General features: G+C 40.3%; 1 protein-coding gene across 1 annotated transcript in view; it reads right to left on the bottom strand.

Moving 5' to 3' along the window:
• The window catches only part of LOC146363654 (protein NLRC3-like), a 67,612-nt gene that overhangs the window by 16,338 nt on the left and 33,376 nt on the right, over positions 1-17,898 (bottom strand). Inside the window, exons 6-11 of the mRNA XM_084918466.1 lie at positions 9,469-9,547; positions 9,104-9,308; positions 7,066-8,863; positions 6,194-6,367; positions 5,815-5,988; positions 4,634-4,807 (exon numbers count right to left, since the gene is read on the bottom strand). Coding sequence (XP_084774592.1) covers positions 4,634-4,807; positions 5,815-5,988; positions 6,194-6,367; positions 7,066-8,863; positions 9,104-9,308; positions 9,469-9,547 — 2,604 coding nt within the window. The remainder of the gene's footprint in view (positions 1-4,633; positions 4,808-5,814; positions 5,989-6,193; positions 6,368-7,065; positions 8,864-9,103; positions 9,309-9,468; positions 9,548-17,898) is intronic.

Consider the following 17,898-nt stretch of genomic DNA (forward strand, 5'->3'; position numbering starts at 1 on the left):
TTTAATGCAGAATGGACCTAAAAATAAATGTCCATGTTTGTTTCAGTTCTATGAAGCTTTGAGTATTTTGGATTAGTACTACTGCTGTGCTTGTTGCATCATATTGCTATAATTGTTTATATGCTTTATATATTTTGAGGTAAGTTGCTCTATAGTGTTACATCATATTCTACAAGGATGTTATGTGTTTGTAAACGTTCTGCCCAGTTTCACCCATTTAGCAGAAGTCAGGCTGTTTAAGGCTCTGATATCTATTCTGTATGACTTAAAGCAGTTATGACATGGTATGATTTTCTCACCCAATAAAGGAATATTTAATATATCAGTCTACTCTTCATTTTATCAAAAACAGTTATCACAGCTCGTACATTTTCTTTTTACACATACAGTGGCTTGCAAAAGTATTCGGCCCCCTTGAACTTTTCCACATTTTGTAACATTACAGCCACAAACATGAATCAATTTTATTGGAATTCCACGTGAAAGACCAATACAAAGTGGTGTACACTTGAGAAGTGGAACGAAAATCATACATGATTCCAAACATTTTTTACAAATAAATAACTGAAAAGTGCGTAATTATTCAGCCCCCTGAGTCAATACTTGCTAACACCACATTTTGCTGCAATTACAGCTGCCAGTCTTTTAGGATATGTCTCCACCAGCTTCCCATCAACTGTGACCAGCTTCCCTGTCCCTGCTGAAGAGAAGCACCCCCAGAGCACGATGCTGCCACCACCATATTTGACAGTGGGGGTGGTGTGTTCAGAGTGATGTGTAGTGTTAGTTTTCCGCCACACATAGCGTTTTGCATTTTAGCCAAAAAGTTCCATTTTGGTCTCATCTGACCAGAGCACCTTCTTCCACATGTTTGCTGTGTCCCCCACATGGCTTGTGGCAAACTGCAAACGGGACTTCTTATGATTTTCTGTTAACAATGGCTTTCCTCTTGCCACTCTTCCATAAAGGCCAACTCTGTGCAGTGCACGACTAATAGTTGTCCTATGGGCAGATTCCCCCACCTGAGCTATAGATCTCTGGAGCTCGCCCAGAGTCACCATGGGCCTCTTGGCTGCATTTCTGATCAGCGCTCTCCTTGTTCGGCCTGTGAGTTTAGGTGGACGGCCTTGTCTTGGTAGGTTTACAGTTGTGCCATACTCCTTCCATTTCTGAATGATCGCTTGAACAGTGCTCCGTGGGATGTTCAAGGCTTGGGAAATCTTTTTGTAGCCTAAGCCTGCTTTAAATTTCTCAAAAACTTTATCCCTGACCTGTCTGGTGTGTTCTTTGGCCTTCATGGTGTTGTTGCTCCCAATATTCTCTTAGACAACCTCTGAGGCCGTCACAGAGAAGCTGTATTTGTACTGACATTAGATTACACACAGGTGCACTCTATTTAGCCATTAGCACTCATCAGGCAATGTCTATGGGCAACTGACTGCACTCAGACCAAAGTGGGATGAATAATTACGCACACCCCACTTTGCAGTTATTTATTTGTAAAAAATGTTTGGAATCATGTATGATTTTTGTTCCACTTCTCACGTGTACACCACTTTGTTTTGGTCTTTCACGTGGAATTCCAATAAAATTAATTCATGTTATAATGTGCTGTAATGTGACAAAATGTAGGAAACTTCAAGGGGGCCGAATACTTTTGCAAGCCACTGTATATGTAAGCATTGAGCCAAATTTAGTAATGCCAACATAACAAAAGAACAATATTTGTCTCTTATATATAATATGTCTATATATACACTGTCAACGATACTTGTCTTTGAGTGAAGATTTAAGGTGATGATATAAATAACTGGAACTTGAATCTTTACTGAAGCTCAGTATTTGACACAGAGTTCTGTAATAACTAATAATGATTAATATAATATTAACTTTAATATTGGTAATATTACATTACCAAAGTGAGATTAATTTAGTCTCATGAACAACATTAGCTAATTGTTTTTTACTAACTAATCTTAAAATGACTGTTCAGTACAGAAATGAAGCCCAACAATCACGTTTTACAGTTCTGTGGTCTCAGCCTCAGATACTTATCAAATCACACAAAGCTCAGGTAGAAACAAACAAACAAATGAACAAAATATGTTCTCCTTCATTTCTGTCAAACAAAGCTGTATGAAATGTTTCCAGAGTTGGTGTCATGGTTGTTAGGCAACCTGGGCAGCACGACAGAGGCTACACCATCCCATTGTGATTGTGATCTCCGTGTTTCCAACAAAGGAAACACAGAGATCCTCCCCCCCCAACCATACATACATAACAAGACATGACGTGGGAAGACAGGTCGGAGACAGGTAGTAATTTGGAAAAAAAACACAAAACAAAACAATGAAATGTACAATACAATGGGCAAGTGGAGGACAGAAAAAAATAGACCTCTAGTCATGCTGGGCTCCTTATGGGAGGTCGGCATGAGAACAGAAAACAAAAAAACCCTCCTCTGTCAAGAGAGCACAAACATATGCACATCACAACACCATAAACCACGTGACAAACAACTGGGTTGGGTAAGGGGGCGAGAGGTGAGCTGAAGTGGCCACAGGCATCCAGCCAAGCACTATTAATCCAGCGCTGGGAAGTAGACCCGCTGTCTGACTTCGGCCTTAGAGATAAGCGTTTGAAGGCTTTTCGAATACAGGATGGCGGTGCGTAGGATAGGAAGTCTGATCATTTATCTGTACTGATACATGTATACATGTGAGACTTCATCAGAGGTGTGAGCATCAAAGCAGATTCTGAGCATATAACACAGACAAACATGGACATTTTCCTGGCCTGGCTTTTTATAGTAGATAACCTAAAAATATTCTGCAAACCGTGAATCAACATATGAACATTACCTGATGCAGCTGACCTGAAGCAGAGCAAAGTTAGAGGTTTTTTTAGAGACACATAAGCGTTTTGCAATTTGGCATAATTGTTTTTTAAATAAAAAGTTTTCATTTCTTCGTTATTAAACAGGCCCACAGCGGCCGTGCCATTGGGTGTCAATATGTCACTGATTATGATGCGTCCTGTCTGCACTCTGTGTTTATGTCTTTGTGTGGAATCCATTTACCTGCTCTCATTTGCTGTTTTAGCTGTTTGGTTTAACCAGCTTTACCCTGAGATTCTGGTGTTTCTGGCAAAATACATTTATATTTAAAAGTCGATTCAGGATTTAATGACTTGATAACGCTTTATTCAAGCTACTCACCTCTCTCTATCCACCTGCACTTAAAAACGTACACACGCGAAAGACTACACGGATATCTGGACCACGGCCATGTTTAACCGGAGTAGCGAAAGACCGCGGGATTGAAAATGATGTGCCGGGAGTCCAGTGTTCTCGCCGGCTCTAGTGAGCTGAGTAGCCTCTGAGCTGGCTAGCTATTGAGCTGGTGAGTAACGGCTTTGAATTGTGGGGTATGGTGGGCCACGAAGATATACCTGACCCATGCTCAATGGGAAAATGAGAAACCATTTGTCGGCCGCATTCTGAGGAGTCTACGAATTTGGGCAGCCTATGTTGCGTTGCTGTGATGTAATCGGCCTACAAATGCGGCCTCAGGAGCATGCAGCCCATGAATTTGGACACCCCTACTATCTCTAATTTTAAGATTGGGCTTCAAACTTTACTTTTTGCTAAAGCATATAGTTAGGGCTGGAACAGGTGACCCTGAATCCTCGCTTAGTTATGCTGCAATGGGTGTAGGCTGCTGGAGGATTCCAATGATGGATTGAGTATTTCTTCTTCAGTAACCTTCCTCACTCACTATGTGTTAATAGAGCTTTCTGCAGTGGATCATACTTGTTATTAATCTCTGGCTCTCTTCCACAGCATGTGTTACCCTGTCTTCCTTCACTCACCCCCAAACGGTCACTGCAGATGGCTGCCCCTCCATGAGCCTGGTTCTGACAGAGGTTTCACCCTGTTAAAAGGGAGTTTTTCCTTCCCACTGTTGCCAAAGTTCTTGCTCATAGGGGGTCATGCGATTGTTGGGTTTTTCTTTGTATGTATTATTGTAAGGTCTACCTTACAATAAAAAGTGCCTTGAGGTGAGTGTTGTTGTGATTTGACGCTATATAAATAAAATTGAATTGAATTATGTTTACTTTTACAGGGTGGTTGTCCCACATCTTATTTAAACTCTTTACTGCTTAGAGGTAAAAGAATACTTGGCTCAACAGAGCTCTATGTCTTTGTCAGCCTGGCTACAAAAAATAAAAATAAAATTGAATTTGTAACTCCCTTTGTGGGAATTGACTTTAGTAATTTCCCCCAATTTTAGGAAAGTTGGTTATGTCTCTATATATGTGCAAATGTCAATTTTGAAGAAGAGAAATTTGGTTTCATCTTTTCAGTGAGAAATAATGAATTTGACCATAATTGTATTCATAAGTTTTCTGCAAATAAAATTCTGTTATATGAACAAACAGCTCTCTAAAAACCTTCAGAATACAGGACTCAAACTGGAAGGATTTTTGCATGAAGCACTGCTGAAATAAAGGAGCAGATTGGACATTTTATTGCAAATGAAAAACAAAAAGTGAACAAATATTAACTTACTGTTTATGCAGTTATATAAATCAGGTTTTATATGATCATCAGTGGAAAATTGTAAATCCTGACCTGAGAGTTCCCATTTTACAGTGTGGACTCTTCACTCCAGCAGACAGAAACTTCACTCCTGAATCCTGCAGGTCAGTGTTACTCAGGTCTAGCATGCTCAGACTACAGGACAGGGAGCTGAGAGCTGAGAAAAGACCTTCATAGACTCTCTCTGAGAACTGACAGTGACTCAGTCTGAAAAGTGAAAGATAAAATATTAAAGAAACACCGTTGGTGAAGTGGAATTATGGTGCACTGAAGAGTTGTTAGATTTAGCAATTAATCCTGGTTTTTTTGTGTTTTTCTTTTAGAATTCCTTGATTTCTTATTAAGATACAATAAATGGATAAGTTTGACAATTACTGACTAAAATACACTGCTCAAAAAACAACACCAAAACATCAAAATGATACTCAGCACAATGGTTAATCAATTCTGGTAATCGAAGGCAAATGCCAGTTGGGCTCCATGTGCCGGGCAGCGAGGGAAGTGCATTAACACTAAAGTAGCTGACACTGATCAATATTGATCAATAATATTACTATTGTCATGAATCGGCTGTGGCACGCAGGATGTAGGACCCAAAATGCAGGACTCTCAGATGGAAACTCAAAGAGGCTCTTTTATTGTAGTAACAGAGAAAACTCCATAAACAACAACTAATACTAAACACTAAGAAACCTGGAAAAGAGGGACGAGGAGCATAGAGGGGAAACAACACAGCATGAGGGGACGAAGCAACACTGACTGAGAGAAACGCAGGGCTAAAATACACTGAGGGATAACGAGGGAATGGGACACAGGAGAAGAGCACATATGGAAGTAATCAAACACAACAAAGCCAGAGAAAGCCAAACTAGACACAGTGACATGAGACACAGATTGACAAAGTAAAACAGGAATCACAACACATAGACGCGGATTTGACAAGGGGAGATAGATGACAGGGGAAACAGAGCAACACAGAGACAAAAACCAGAATACTAAGAACACTAACATAGAACCCAAAATACTAGAAATAATACATACAATACATACATACAGACCGTGACAACTATTACTTAAATGATCATAAAAGTTTTGCACAAGTTTAACTGACTTGATTCTATACTCTGATTATAAAGTGTTCCTTTATTTTCCAAGTAGTATAGTCATATTTATTCTGCCAATTGATGAAAAACACAATAATCCCTTGATCTCACCTCAGCGTATTCAGTTTACAGTGTGGACTCCTCAGTCCTGCAGACAGAAACTTCAGCGCTGAATCCTGGAGGTTGCTGTTACTCAGGTCCAGTGCTCTCAGACTAGAGGACTGGGAGCTAAGGACTGAGGACAGAGCTTCACAGCTTTTGTCTGAGAGGTTACAGAGGCTCAGTCTGGAGAAAATTAACATTTTTAAAAATCCCTATTGTATTATGTTAAAGAGATGAGAAATGTGTCAGTTTACAATAACTTCAGAAGATCCCTATCTCTCATATACTTAATAAAAAACAAGAACAAAGGCTAACATTGATTTGCTTAGAATTTTAACTGACTTCTTGTGTTAACTCATAATGAATTCAGAATATGACTTGATCTGACCTGAGCGTCTCCAGGGTACACCGTGAACTCCCTACTGTAGCAGACAGAAGTTTCACTCCTGAATCCAGCAGGGTGTTGATACTCAGGTCCAGCTCTCTCAGACTTGAGGACTGGGAGCTGAGAGCTGAGGACAGACCCTTACAGCCTCTCTCTGAGAGCTCAGGGACACTCAGCCTAATAAAAAAAATAAAAACAATCTGAAAAATTGTGATTTGATTACAAACAGTTTGTGACTACTTTAAATCACTTCCTATGTTATGTCATATCATGTCAAACGTCAGTCTGCATTATTATTTATGTTTCACAAAAAACTTTATATTTATGCAGAGAGAAAATATCAAAGACCTGGAACCTGCTCATTAAATCCAATCAGAGTCCTCCACAAAGCTGTGAGATAAAGTCTCAGCCTCATTCTGCACAGTGTAAACTTTATACTGCTGATTTATCAAGAGAATACTGTTTTCAGAGAATCATGGCCTTATTTGTCTAATTAGAAAGAATAGAACATTCTCAGATTGGCCTTTAACTAGTTTTAGTCTGTATGATGTTAAATGTTTGCCGTTTTATGTTTTTACGTTCCATTATCTTTATTGCCTGTTTCTACTGTAAAGCAGTAGTTTTTCACCTGTGAAGCTGCTGTATGAATAAAGTTTACTTACTCTCAGGATGATTCTGGATGTGACTTTGATGAAAGCTGACACCCAGAAGTGTTTAAGAAACTCTGACATTTACTGCTGCTATCAAAGATTAAATAAAATCTACTTTATTTGGTGTTTATGATCATTTAATTAAACATGTTTTCATTTTTAAGAGGCCATCACACACTACACTGTTTATGTTATAAATAAACGACAGATCGCATATTTACTTACAGAGCTTTGTTGGAGGCGTTGACCACTGGCAGCAACCTCAAAAGAGCCTCCTCTGAAGCAGAGTATTTCTTCATGTCAAACACATCCAGATCTTTTTCTGATGACAGTAAGATGAAGACCAGAGCTGACCACTGAGCAGGAGACAGTTTGTCTGTGGAGAGACTTCCTGATCTCAGCGACCGTTGGATCTCCTCCACTAGAGAATGATCATTCAGTTCATTCAGACAGTGGAACAGATTGATGCTTTTCTCAGCAGACAGATTCTCACTGAACTTCTTCTTGATGTACTGGACTGTTTGGTGTTTTGTCCACCAGCTACTTCCTGTCTGTGTTAGCAGGCCTCGTAGGAGAGTCTGATTGGTCTGCAGTGAAAGACCCAGGAGGAAGCGAAGGAACAAGTCCAGGTGTCCATTTGGACTCTTTAAGGCCTTGTCCACAGCACTCTGGTAAAAATGTTTCTCTGCAAATTCTCTTGTTTCAGACTCCTGGGAGGTTATTTGTTTGTCTTCCAGCAGATTGAGTCCAGAGTTGATGAAGGTCAGATGGACATGAAGAGCAGCCAGAAACTCCTGAACACTCAGATGGATGAAACAGAACACCTTGTCCTGGTACAGTCCTCTCTCCTCTTTAAAGATCTGTGTGAACACTCCTGAGTACACTGAGGCTGCTTTGATATCGATGCCACACTCTGTCAGGTCTGATTCATAGAAGATCAGGTTTCCTTTCTGCAGCTGATCAAAAGCCAGTTTTCCCAGAGACTCAATCATCTTGCTGCTCTCTGGACTCCAGTGTGGATCTGTCTCAGCTCCTCCATCATACTTCACCTTCTTCACTTTGGCCTGAACCACCAGGAAGTGGATGTACATCTCAGTCAGGGTCTTGGGCAGCTGTCCTCCCTCTCTGATTTCCAGAACATCCTCCAGAACTGTAGCAGTGATCCAGCAGAAGACTGGGATGTGACACATGATGTGGAGGCTTCGTGATGTCTTGATGTGGGAGATGATCCTGCTGGCCTGCTCCTCATCTCTGAATCTCTTCATGAAGTACTCCTCCTTCTGTGGGTCAGTGAACCCTCTGACCTCTGTCACCATGTCAGCACAGTAAGGAGGGATCTGATTGGCTGCTGCAGGTCGTGTGGTTATCCAGAGGCGAGCAGAGGGAAGCAGGTTCCCCCTGATGAGGTTTATCAACAGTACATCCACTGAGGTGGACTTTCTAGGGTCAGTTAGGATTGTAGTTTTGTGGAAGTCCAGAGGAAGTCGACACTCATCCAGACCATCAAAGATGAACACAACCTGGAAGTCTTCAAAGCTGCAGATTCCTGCTTCTTTGGTTTCAGTAAAGAAGTGATGAACAAGTTCCACCAAGCTGAACTTTTCCTCTTTCAACTCATTCAGTTCTCTGAAAGTGAATGGAAATATGAACTGGATGTCCTGGTTGGCTTTGTTTTCAGCCCAGTCCAGGGTGTATTTCTGTGTTAAGACTGTTTTTCCAATGCCAGCCACTCCCTTTGTCAGCACTGTTCTGATTGGTTCATCTCTTCCAGGTGAGGCTTTAAAGATGTCTTTTTGTCTGATTGTTGTTTCTGGTCTGTGTGGTTTCCTGGATGCTGTTTCAATCTGTCTGACCTCATGTTCATCATTGACCTCTGCAGTCCCTCCCTCTGTGATGTAGAGCTCGGTGTAGATCTGATTAAGAAGGGTTGGGCTTGCTGATTTCGCGATCCCTTCAAACACACACTGGAACTTCTTCTTCAGTGTAGATTTAAGGTTACGATGACAAATGGCAGCTTGAGGTTCTGAAAAATAATAAAAATACAACATCAACAATCAGTTAATGTTTTCCTCGTGAAAATTTCCGTTCCCCTAAGAAATAACTGAACACATCTTGGTCTTTCTCTAGAAACATTAGTTCTCACTCATCCAGAATCTCAACAATTTATTAAGTGAACATGTCAAATAATTCACGAGATGTGAGTCTCTTGAGAGAAAACTAAACATTCAGCCAGAAGACTAAATTGGACATAAATCCTCTTAACTGCTCTGCAGACAGTCAGCCAGCTCCTCCTGCTTCATTCTCCTCAGGAAGTCCACTGTGATCTTCACAAATGCCTCTCTGCTGCTCCACCTCTTCTCATCATCCCCTTTCTGACTCTCTAAGCATTCTGGGTAATCTGGACTAAGAACATTCTGGATCTTCTTCAGCTCGTTCTTCACAAAAGTGATGATGTTGTCCTCCAGCAGCTGGAACATAATACTTTATGAATGAGCCAATCAGATTGAAATCATGGAGCCAAACATCAGATCTATGTTGGACACTGACAAAACACTGGTCTACAAAGAGCAGCATGGAGATGACTGTGAACAGGATAGATGTAAAAGTAGTTGTTGTACATGTACAGACCATAAATATGGAGTCCAGGTGTGTTTGATGCTGCTGGGCAGACTGACCACTGGGAACCTCTGAGCTCTCCTGGTCCACTCTGTGGAGGAGCCATGGAAAGTCTTTTACATCAGTATCATGTGATATATCACAGAGAAAGTCCAAATGGGAGGAGATCCCAGGAAAAATGGATGAATTAAATGATGGCTTCTGCAGCAGCTACAAAGCTTGTACACTGATGATGTAAATTTAGCTGTAACAGTGAGAGATGCAGTTTACAGTTTGAATGAAATTAAAGAGAAATTATTATTTAGATATTATGTTTGAAGCTGACTGAGGGTCCTTATGAAAACTGGTATTAAACCCGATTCTTTGATCCCCATAGTAGAACAGAGAAAACCCGACTCAGAGTGGTCAAAACATTTATATATTCTTTTTTATTCAAACATCTTCTGGAAGAGACAGCCCTGCACAGCCCCAAAAGCCAGTTGCAGAAACTCTAACATTAGAATCTAAGAATGTCTCACATATAGGTGTTATTTTGGTACTTTACACATCACGCAGTTTCTATACAAACACTCCTTATACGGTACAAGTTCCTCTTTTCTGTCTGGCTTGCTGTATTTATTAATATACTTGTATAGCTCTACACTAACTTCCTGTTTTTCAGTCTGGCTGAGCACTTAGTTTATGAGTCAAAAGTGGCCTTGCTTTACAAACCGTCATTATTAAAGTACATAAAGTACGGGGCGACCGTGGCTCAGGGGGTTGGGAAGCATATCTATAACCAGAAGGTCGCTGGTTCGATCCCCGGGCTCTCTGTCCTGGTCGTTGTATCCTTGGGCAAGACACTTAACCCTACCGCCTACTGGTGTTGGCAAGAGGGGCCGATGGCGCGAAATGGCAGCCTCGCTTCTGTCAGTCTGCCCCAGGGCAGCTGTGGCTACAACTGTAGCTGCCTCCACCAGTGTGTGAATGCGAGAGTGAATGAATAGTGGCATTGTAAAGCGCTTTGGGTGCCTTGAAAAGCGCTATATAAATCCAATCCATTATTATTATAAAACAATATAATAAAGAATATAAGCACTAAGGATATATTAATTATATGACAGTTCTCCCCCTTTTCATCTTTTTTTAAAAGACGACATGAACCCTAATCTATCCCATTAAGTTTTACTTTCATGTGAAAAGGCTAAAATATAACAAAAGAAATTATGCTAAACAAACAAAACCTTTCAATTGCCCAACCCTATCTGTCCCCTCAACGGGTTGTATGTTTTCAATGTTTCCTTATTATTTTGTCATAATTACTTCTATCCACAACAAATAAATCAAATTCTAAGACAGCACCTGTGAAATGTGAAATGTCCTAAATCTACTTCCTACACCCCTTTTTCACCCAGTTTAATTTTCTCTCAATCCCAGTTTAAAACCACTCCTGACTTCCCTCAGTGCACACTGTAAACTCCTAAAGATGCAATTAGCTTTTTCTGGTAAAAGGTCCTAGATTATTTTGTCAATCTTTTGGAAACACCCTCTATAGAGTTAACCCGTTTCATCTTTAAACTTAGTCCTGGTTTCTTCGCCCCCTTTAATGGGTAGCGCATATCTTTTATGCTCATATTTAACCTGTGTCTAACGAGCTTCTAGTCTCCGAACAACACATTTTCTGGAACTGTGGTTCTCTGTGCTCTGTGCTTCTTTTCTGGTTGGTTCCTTTCGGTCTTGGGCTTCCAGGATTCTCGCCACCCCTGTGGTCGCTTTTGTTCTGAAATCTTCTCCTGTAAAGGATAGAAAACAAAATGCCTCTCTCTGCTACAGCTCAATAATCTACTGTGTTCATCTATTGTTCCCTTAATCATTCAAAGTTGGTTCAAAATATCATGTTCTGGGCTCTATCCTTTATATTAACTTTACTTAACCTGTACTTAATCTTAATGTTCCTTATGTGTGTGAGCAACACTTTTAATTTTATTAAACACACCCAGGGCAAGATATACACCATTACCATATCAGCATAAATCTCCGCTAGAAAGTACAATCCAAAATTTTCGTCTATCAGGGTTTACGCCTCTTTTTACTTCAAGCAGCTACATAACATGCAAAAGTTACAGTTAATGACAGTTAGACAAGTTTCCGTTATATGCAACATTTTGTTTCAACCGTCTCACCCCCAACACGTTTCCTGTTAACTTATTCATGGGATGCTTATCTTTAACACCTTCTGCATCACTAGTTGCTAAGCAAAGACAAAGCAAAATGTGTTCCACCTTTACCATAGAAAATAAATCTATGTGATGTTTGTGTATGTAAGCATGTGATGCATTCATTCACTACACTCCACGCCATCCCTGCAATATATCAGTTCAGACAGTCACGCTGAACGAAGCTTATGACCTTCTTAAGGGTGAGAGCTTAACAACTCTTTATGAGCACAATTGCAATATGTGTATGGAAAATGATTATAAACGCTTATTCTACTAAAATACATCCAACCGAAGTCAGAGATTTTCAATCAGTTAAGCTTAAGCACATAAGCAATCACTTATGCATAAGTTTACCGTACCTAAATTATCAAACACCCAACAAGTCATAAAATGATTCTAAAACCCCTTTTTTCAAATTAAACCTGAAATTCCCCCTTTTGACACCTCTTGTGTGTGACAAACTGAAAATGCTTCACCAGAGCTTAGGAACTCGAAAGAAAAAGGTTAGTCATATTATTTCTCCAAACACCTCAGCGATCCTCCTCTCGGGTATATTTGCTCCAGGCCTGCAAACCTGTGTTTAAGGGATAAAATCAATTTAATCATCATGTCAAGTCTTTTTGAAATCCTGGCTGCATCCAGAGCCTGCATCCTTGGAACTTCCTAGAAACAAAACCTGTGTGTTAACCTGTGGTTCACATTTCATACTCAGTTTTCCCCACTTGGCATCAATGGTACAGTACTCGACTGGTTTACTTCTTATCTCTCTGGCCGCTCACAGTTTGTTCAATTACTCCCTCACAGATCAGTATCTACTCCAGTTAATTCCGGTGTACCCCAAGGCTCTGTCCTGGGTGCTTTACTTTTTATCATCTATCTCCTACCCCCTAGGTAATATTTTTAGGAAGCATAACATCCAGTTTCACTGCTATGCAGATAACACCCAGCTCTACCTATCCTCCAAACCCACAGCTACTCTTCCACCCACATCCATTTCTGACTGTTTAAGTGAAATAAAGGTCTGGTCTACTCACAACTTTCTTAAACTTAATGGCAATAAAACAGAATTCATTTTAATAGGCACCAGATCAAAACTGACTACAGTTCCAACCAGTCTTTCGTTATCCATTGATAACTCTGTTGTCATACCCTCCCCTCAGGTTAAGAGTCTTGGTGTCATTCTCGATAGCACTCTGTCCTTCACAGCACATATAAATAATATCACTCGGTCTTCCTACTTTCATCTCCGTAATATTAACCGTCTTCGTCCCTCACTCACACCACACAGTACCACCATACTTGTCAATGCTCTTGTCACATCTCGTCTGGATTACTGTAAGTCTCTTCTCTATGGTTTATCTCATAAATCCTCCATAAACTGCAGTTGGTTCAAAATACAGCTGCTTGTATTATTTCCAGAACTAGATCCACTGAACATATAACACCTGTTCTTAAACAGCTCCACTGGCTCCCAATTCACCTCCGTGTCAATTTCAAGATCCTGCTTCTCACTTTCAAAGCGCTTCATAACTTTGCTCCTCCATATCTATCCGATCTTCTCCATACATACTCACCCCTTCGTACACTCCGGTCTTCTTCAGCTTCCCTTCGGTCAGTTCCACCTGCTCGCCTGACTACCATGGGACTCAGAGCCTTTAGTTGTTCTGCCCCGAGACTTTGGAATGCACTTCCACTGGCTCTACGGACCACACACTGTCTCACCACTTTTATATCACTACTCAAAACCCATCTGTTTAGAATTGCATACACCTGATCTGTCTTGGGCCATTTTTACCATGCTCAATTTTTATATTTGCTTTTATACTTTTATGACTGTTTATGTCTAAATTTTATCTATCATGTTTGCTATATATACATTTTTCTTATGTTTTTTATGGTATTGTTTACGTGCTACTGTAAGGTGACCTTGAGGGTCTGAAAGGCGCCTATAAATAAAATGTATTATTATTATTATTACTTATCATCCAATCTGTGTTATAAGAAAGAAAACTTAAAACAGAACAGTTATCAGTCATGTGTTTCTTCGGTTAATGGTAACATGAGTTATATCAAAAATTTTATCCCCTTTAGCATTTGGCATTTTCCCAACAATATAATGTAATACCCTAATCTAAACCCAGTCAATAAAACAGACTTTTTTTTTCTTTTTTTAGTAAACATCAGCAACCCAAAATCAGCAGCCAAAAGATTAAGTCTTCAGCTCCACACTCTTATGTGAACCTTCAGTCTCCCCTCCGTTCTCTCTCCTCCTCCTGCTCCGGCGAAAAGCAAAACAAAACAAAGAAAAGCATCCCCTTTCTCTTGCCGGCATGGTACATTCTTTGTCCACATTTATTCATCCTAACCTTGGTCCAGTCTTTATCTCAGTGTCCAGTTGGTCCAACCTTTAGTCCACATCGTCCGTCCAGTCACAGTCCATTCACACACATTCAATCACACGCATTCACACCAGATATTGCTGATAGTGGAGACTCCCGCGCAAATAATCAGATTCTCCACCCTTAGCAACATGAGCTCATTCATTTGTTTTATTTTGGTTTTTTTTTTTTTTTTTAGGAAAAGAGTTCGTTATGCTCTTGGACTGGACTGACTGCAATCCTTTTAGACAGGGACTTACAACCTGATCAGGTTCCCACAGGTAGCCTTCTCCTCAGCCAGTTGTAATCTGGAAAAGGTCACCTTATATTTGTTCTCCCGGAAATTTTTACAGCGCTCTTAATTCAATCTTGCAGGCCTGCTAACAAAAATGAGAAAAAGAGAGCTGATTATTAGCTCATCAAAGCACAAAACAAAATCACCTGCCAGGTTTTCTCTAAGTGCACTATTACAAAAATAATGGGCCCCTCTAATACATGTCCATGTTTAATAAAACTCCCTCTATTAAAATAAGAAGACAACCCAAGTGCAAGCTTCACGCATACAATTAGACAGGAAACCTAAGTTCCTCTTTTTTCTTTTCCTGTCCCCAGTCATTCAACTAATTTGCATACTGAGTCATCTCTCAAGAAGTTGCCGTGACAAGAGAAATGCATGTTTAAACATTACCACCTTATTGAATTATTTTTATTTCTTTCTACAGTAATCACTTGTTTTGATGAATCTGTACAAGATCACTTCTAATTCACTATTCTAAAAACTACAACACACTAAGCGACTTGGACAAGATGATAAACAGACTCACATGCTCAAGATGCTGTCTAATCTACATGACCTCTCTTGTATTTGTAAGGTTAATACATTTTCTGTTTGTGTGTGTGATTTTGTATATGTTTCTTTTTGCAGTGTTTCAGACTCCTTCACAATTTTCCCACTTAAACAGTCAGTTTTCTTTCCCAGGTTTGCTAACCCAAATTTTGATTTCCCACATTAAATAACAGCATTCCTCTGTGTTCTCACCTACTCCTCCCACTCCGTTGTCCTTTCTCACTTCAACAGTCCAATACCAGGCAGTTCTCTTTCCGAGACAGAATCCACTCTTGGGTTCTGTCTCCTCTATGTACACATGGCTGCCGTTAATGCAGAGGTTGTTCAGGTCACTGTTGCTCTGCTTGGAGCGGCCCAACAGGGAGAAAGGACCCAAAGACACCTTGCTGTCCGAGCTGCCGGTTCGTTTGTGTCCCAATTTGAATTTCTTCTTAACATCAGGAGAGTTGACATTGAGACCAGATGAGCGGCTGCCACTCAGAGATGAATTCTTCTCAGGCAGCGTCCCCAGTGTGGGCATGGACTGTGAGATGTTACGCTGCAAGTTTGATTTGGGCGCAAAGAGCTTTTTGAGCTTAGATTTATTTTTCTCATCTGCAGATTGGGTAAGTGACTGCGCGTCAGCCTCGCCCTCACTGTCTGTGAGAACCTGGCTGACACGGGGCACAATCGCTGAGGCCAAGTCGGAGAAACCATCCTTTTTCTTCCCACGCACTTTGTCCTGCATTCTCCACTGTCTCTCTTTAACTGCCATGTTATTGCTCTTTGGAACTGCATTCCTTGTCTTCAGCCAGGAGTGATAGCTCGCTTGTGAGGTTCAGTGACACATGGCGCTGTAAACAATTCAACCAGAAACTTGGCCTAAACGTTTCCATTGATGTTAACCTATAACTTTCTTCCGACTGCTGCATGTGGAAAATTGATCCAGGTCTGCTTTGCACTTAAAAGTGACAAAACTAAGACATTTTCATTATTATCATCACTGCTTAAACAACACCCTTCTCTCTCTCAGGCCAGAAACAGAAATTTATGTCATGTATTCACATTCATAGGTGTAAGCGTGTCTTCATTGCATTTATGTTATGTGTTCATATTAATGTCGAGTGTAAGCTGCTTCTTCATTGCATATGTATTTTTATAATCAGGTTTAATTCATGGATCTCTGCACTGAGCTGTGGATTCAAACTATCTCACTTCTGATTCTTTCCAAAAATAATTTCACATGTAACAATTTGTGTATGTCTGTTTTCTATTCATTCATGTAATTGTTAGTTCATTTACTTATTTTTCTCTGTCTTTTCCTCTCTTTTTTTACCTCTTTGTTGTGATGTGGTGGACATTCCTAAACCTCCATGAGTTCAGTCTCAACTTCAATCCAATTACATCCTGTACACTCTCACTCGAACTCGTCTGGGCTTGACCTCTCACTGGTCCCTGTCCCTCTTCTCACAGTGTCCTGTGTGGCCTTCAAATTTCCAGCACACACAGGCCCAACTAAGCTGTTTCTTCTTCTCTGTTTCTTCTCTGTTGATCCTTTCAGTCTTTTCTTGTAGGTTAACTCCCAGCATGGCAAATATCATGTCCAGTGCCTTCAAACAGTCATGTCACTTGTCAAGTTTCCAGCTTGTAATTCAAAGCTCATGTTCCATCAGTGGTATTCATACATGCTGCTTCTTGACCCTTCAGTGTTTTAGGTCAGTTGCACTGTCTTTTGCCTGCTGTTAACTCTTCAAGTCCACGGTGTTCTAACTGTCTTCTGTCTTCATCAGGAGATTGACTGTCCTTTAAGCTTCTTCTTAGGATGGGGACAGAATGAGAGGTCAAGCTGTAAAATTTTAAGCCAAAGGCTGGCCTGTTTGTCGTCCCAATTCTGTTAATCTATCCTTTTGCCGCTGTACTCATGTTTTTAGGTTGAGAAGAGTCCACCTGTATTAACACACTAAAACATGTAATTAATATCATTTTATTACTTTTTCTTAAGACATTCAGTCTCTAATTCTTCTGTTTTCATGTCGCAACGTCTCTCACAAGCTCACAAGCTATATTCAGACTTGCTGGTTCACTTCCTGCTTGACACACACGCACACTCTCTTCGCCCAGACTTCCTCTTTTTCCTGCACTCTGCTATGAACCCACATAGTGTTATTATTAATTATTTATTATTTTCTACAAATCACACAGAATCACTCAAATCCAGTACCCACAACGTTCACACACTTAGAATCACCCAAAACATGCTTGTGATAGACTATTTTCATCAAACCTGCTGTTTAGAATCAGAAAGAGGAAGTAGACCGCACCCAGTACCTGCATATGTAATCTTAAAAGAGAAGAGAAATACACACATATAGGACAATTCTCTCCAACTTAGACAAAATGTGATCATAAATATCCTTTTCTAAGTCATGTTCTTCTCTACACACAACTCTTGGCCTTCAGGGCATAAACTTTGGACTTATAACCATAATATAAGTCCTCACAGCGCACCAAGTATGGAGAAAATTCAACCTCAATACTTCAGAATTCTTCACAAAATTCAAAAACTGTTTCTGTCATTTATCTGCCCAAGAACTTCATCAAATGGACCTCTATGGGTCCACTAATCTTCAGCACATGTATATCACTGCAGCCAGTGATGATTTAAAAACAGTTTCTTGCCCCAGTGCACCCAGCATTAACTTATCACATGGACCGCAGTGGATCCATCAATATCAACACAATTGTGTATCCACATATACACAACTTATTCTTCACTTGTATCACAGCACATCTAGTAATATCATCAGAATTACTTCAACACAGTAAACATTAATTTTCCTTCAAAATCAATTTACCATTAAAACTCAAGATCACAGCTGACTCGATTCTCTGAAATCCTGAGTCAGTTAGACACTTTGGCCAACTCAAGGCGTCCTTTTGTCGGACTTCCACGTCCGAAATTACTCTTTCTACTGAGAAAATAAGTGCTTACGAAAATGATCCTCTGATCATTACCTATTTTTAACCAAGGTCCCAGGTC

Source organism: Perissodus microlepis, chromosome 22, assembly GCF_051167445.1.
Source record: "Perissodus microlepis isolate ML-2025 ecotype Zambia chromosome 22, ASM5116744v1, whole genome shotgun sequence".
Taxonomy (NCBI): domain Eukaryota; kingdom Metazoa; phylum Chordata; class Actinopteri; order Cichliformes; family Cichlidae; genus Perissodus; species Perissodus microlepis.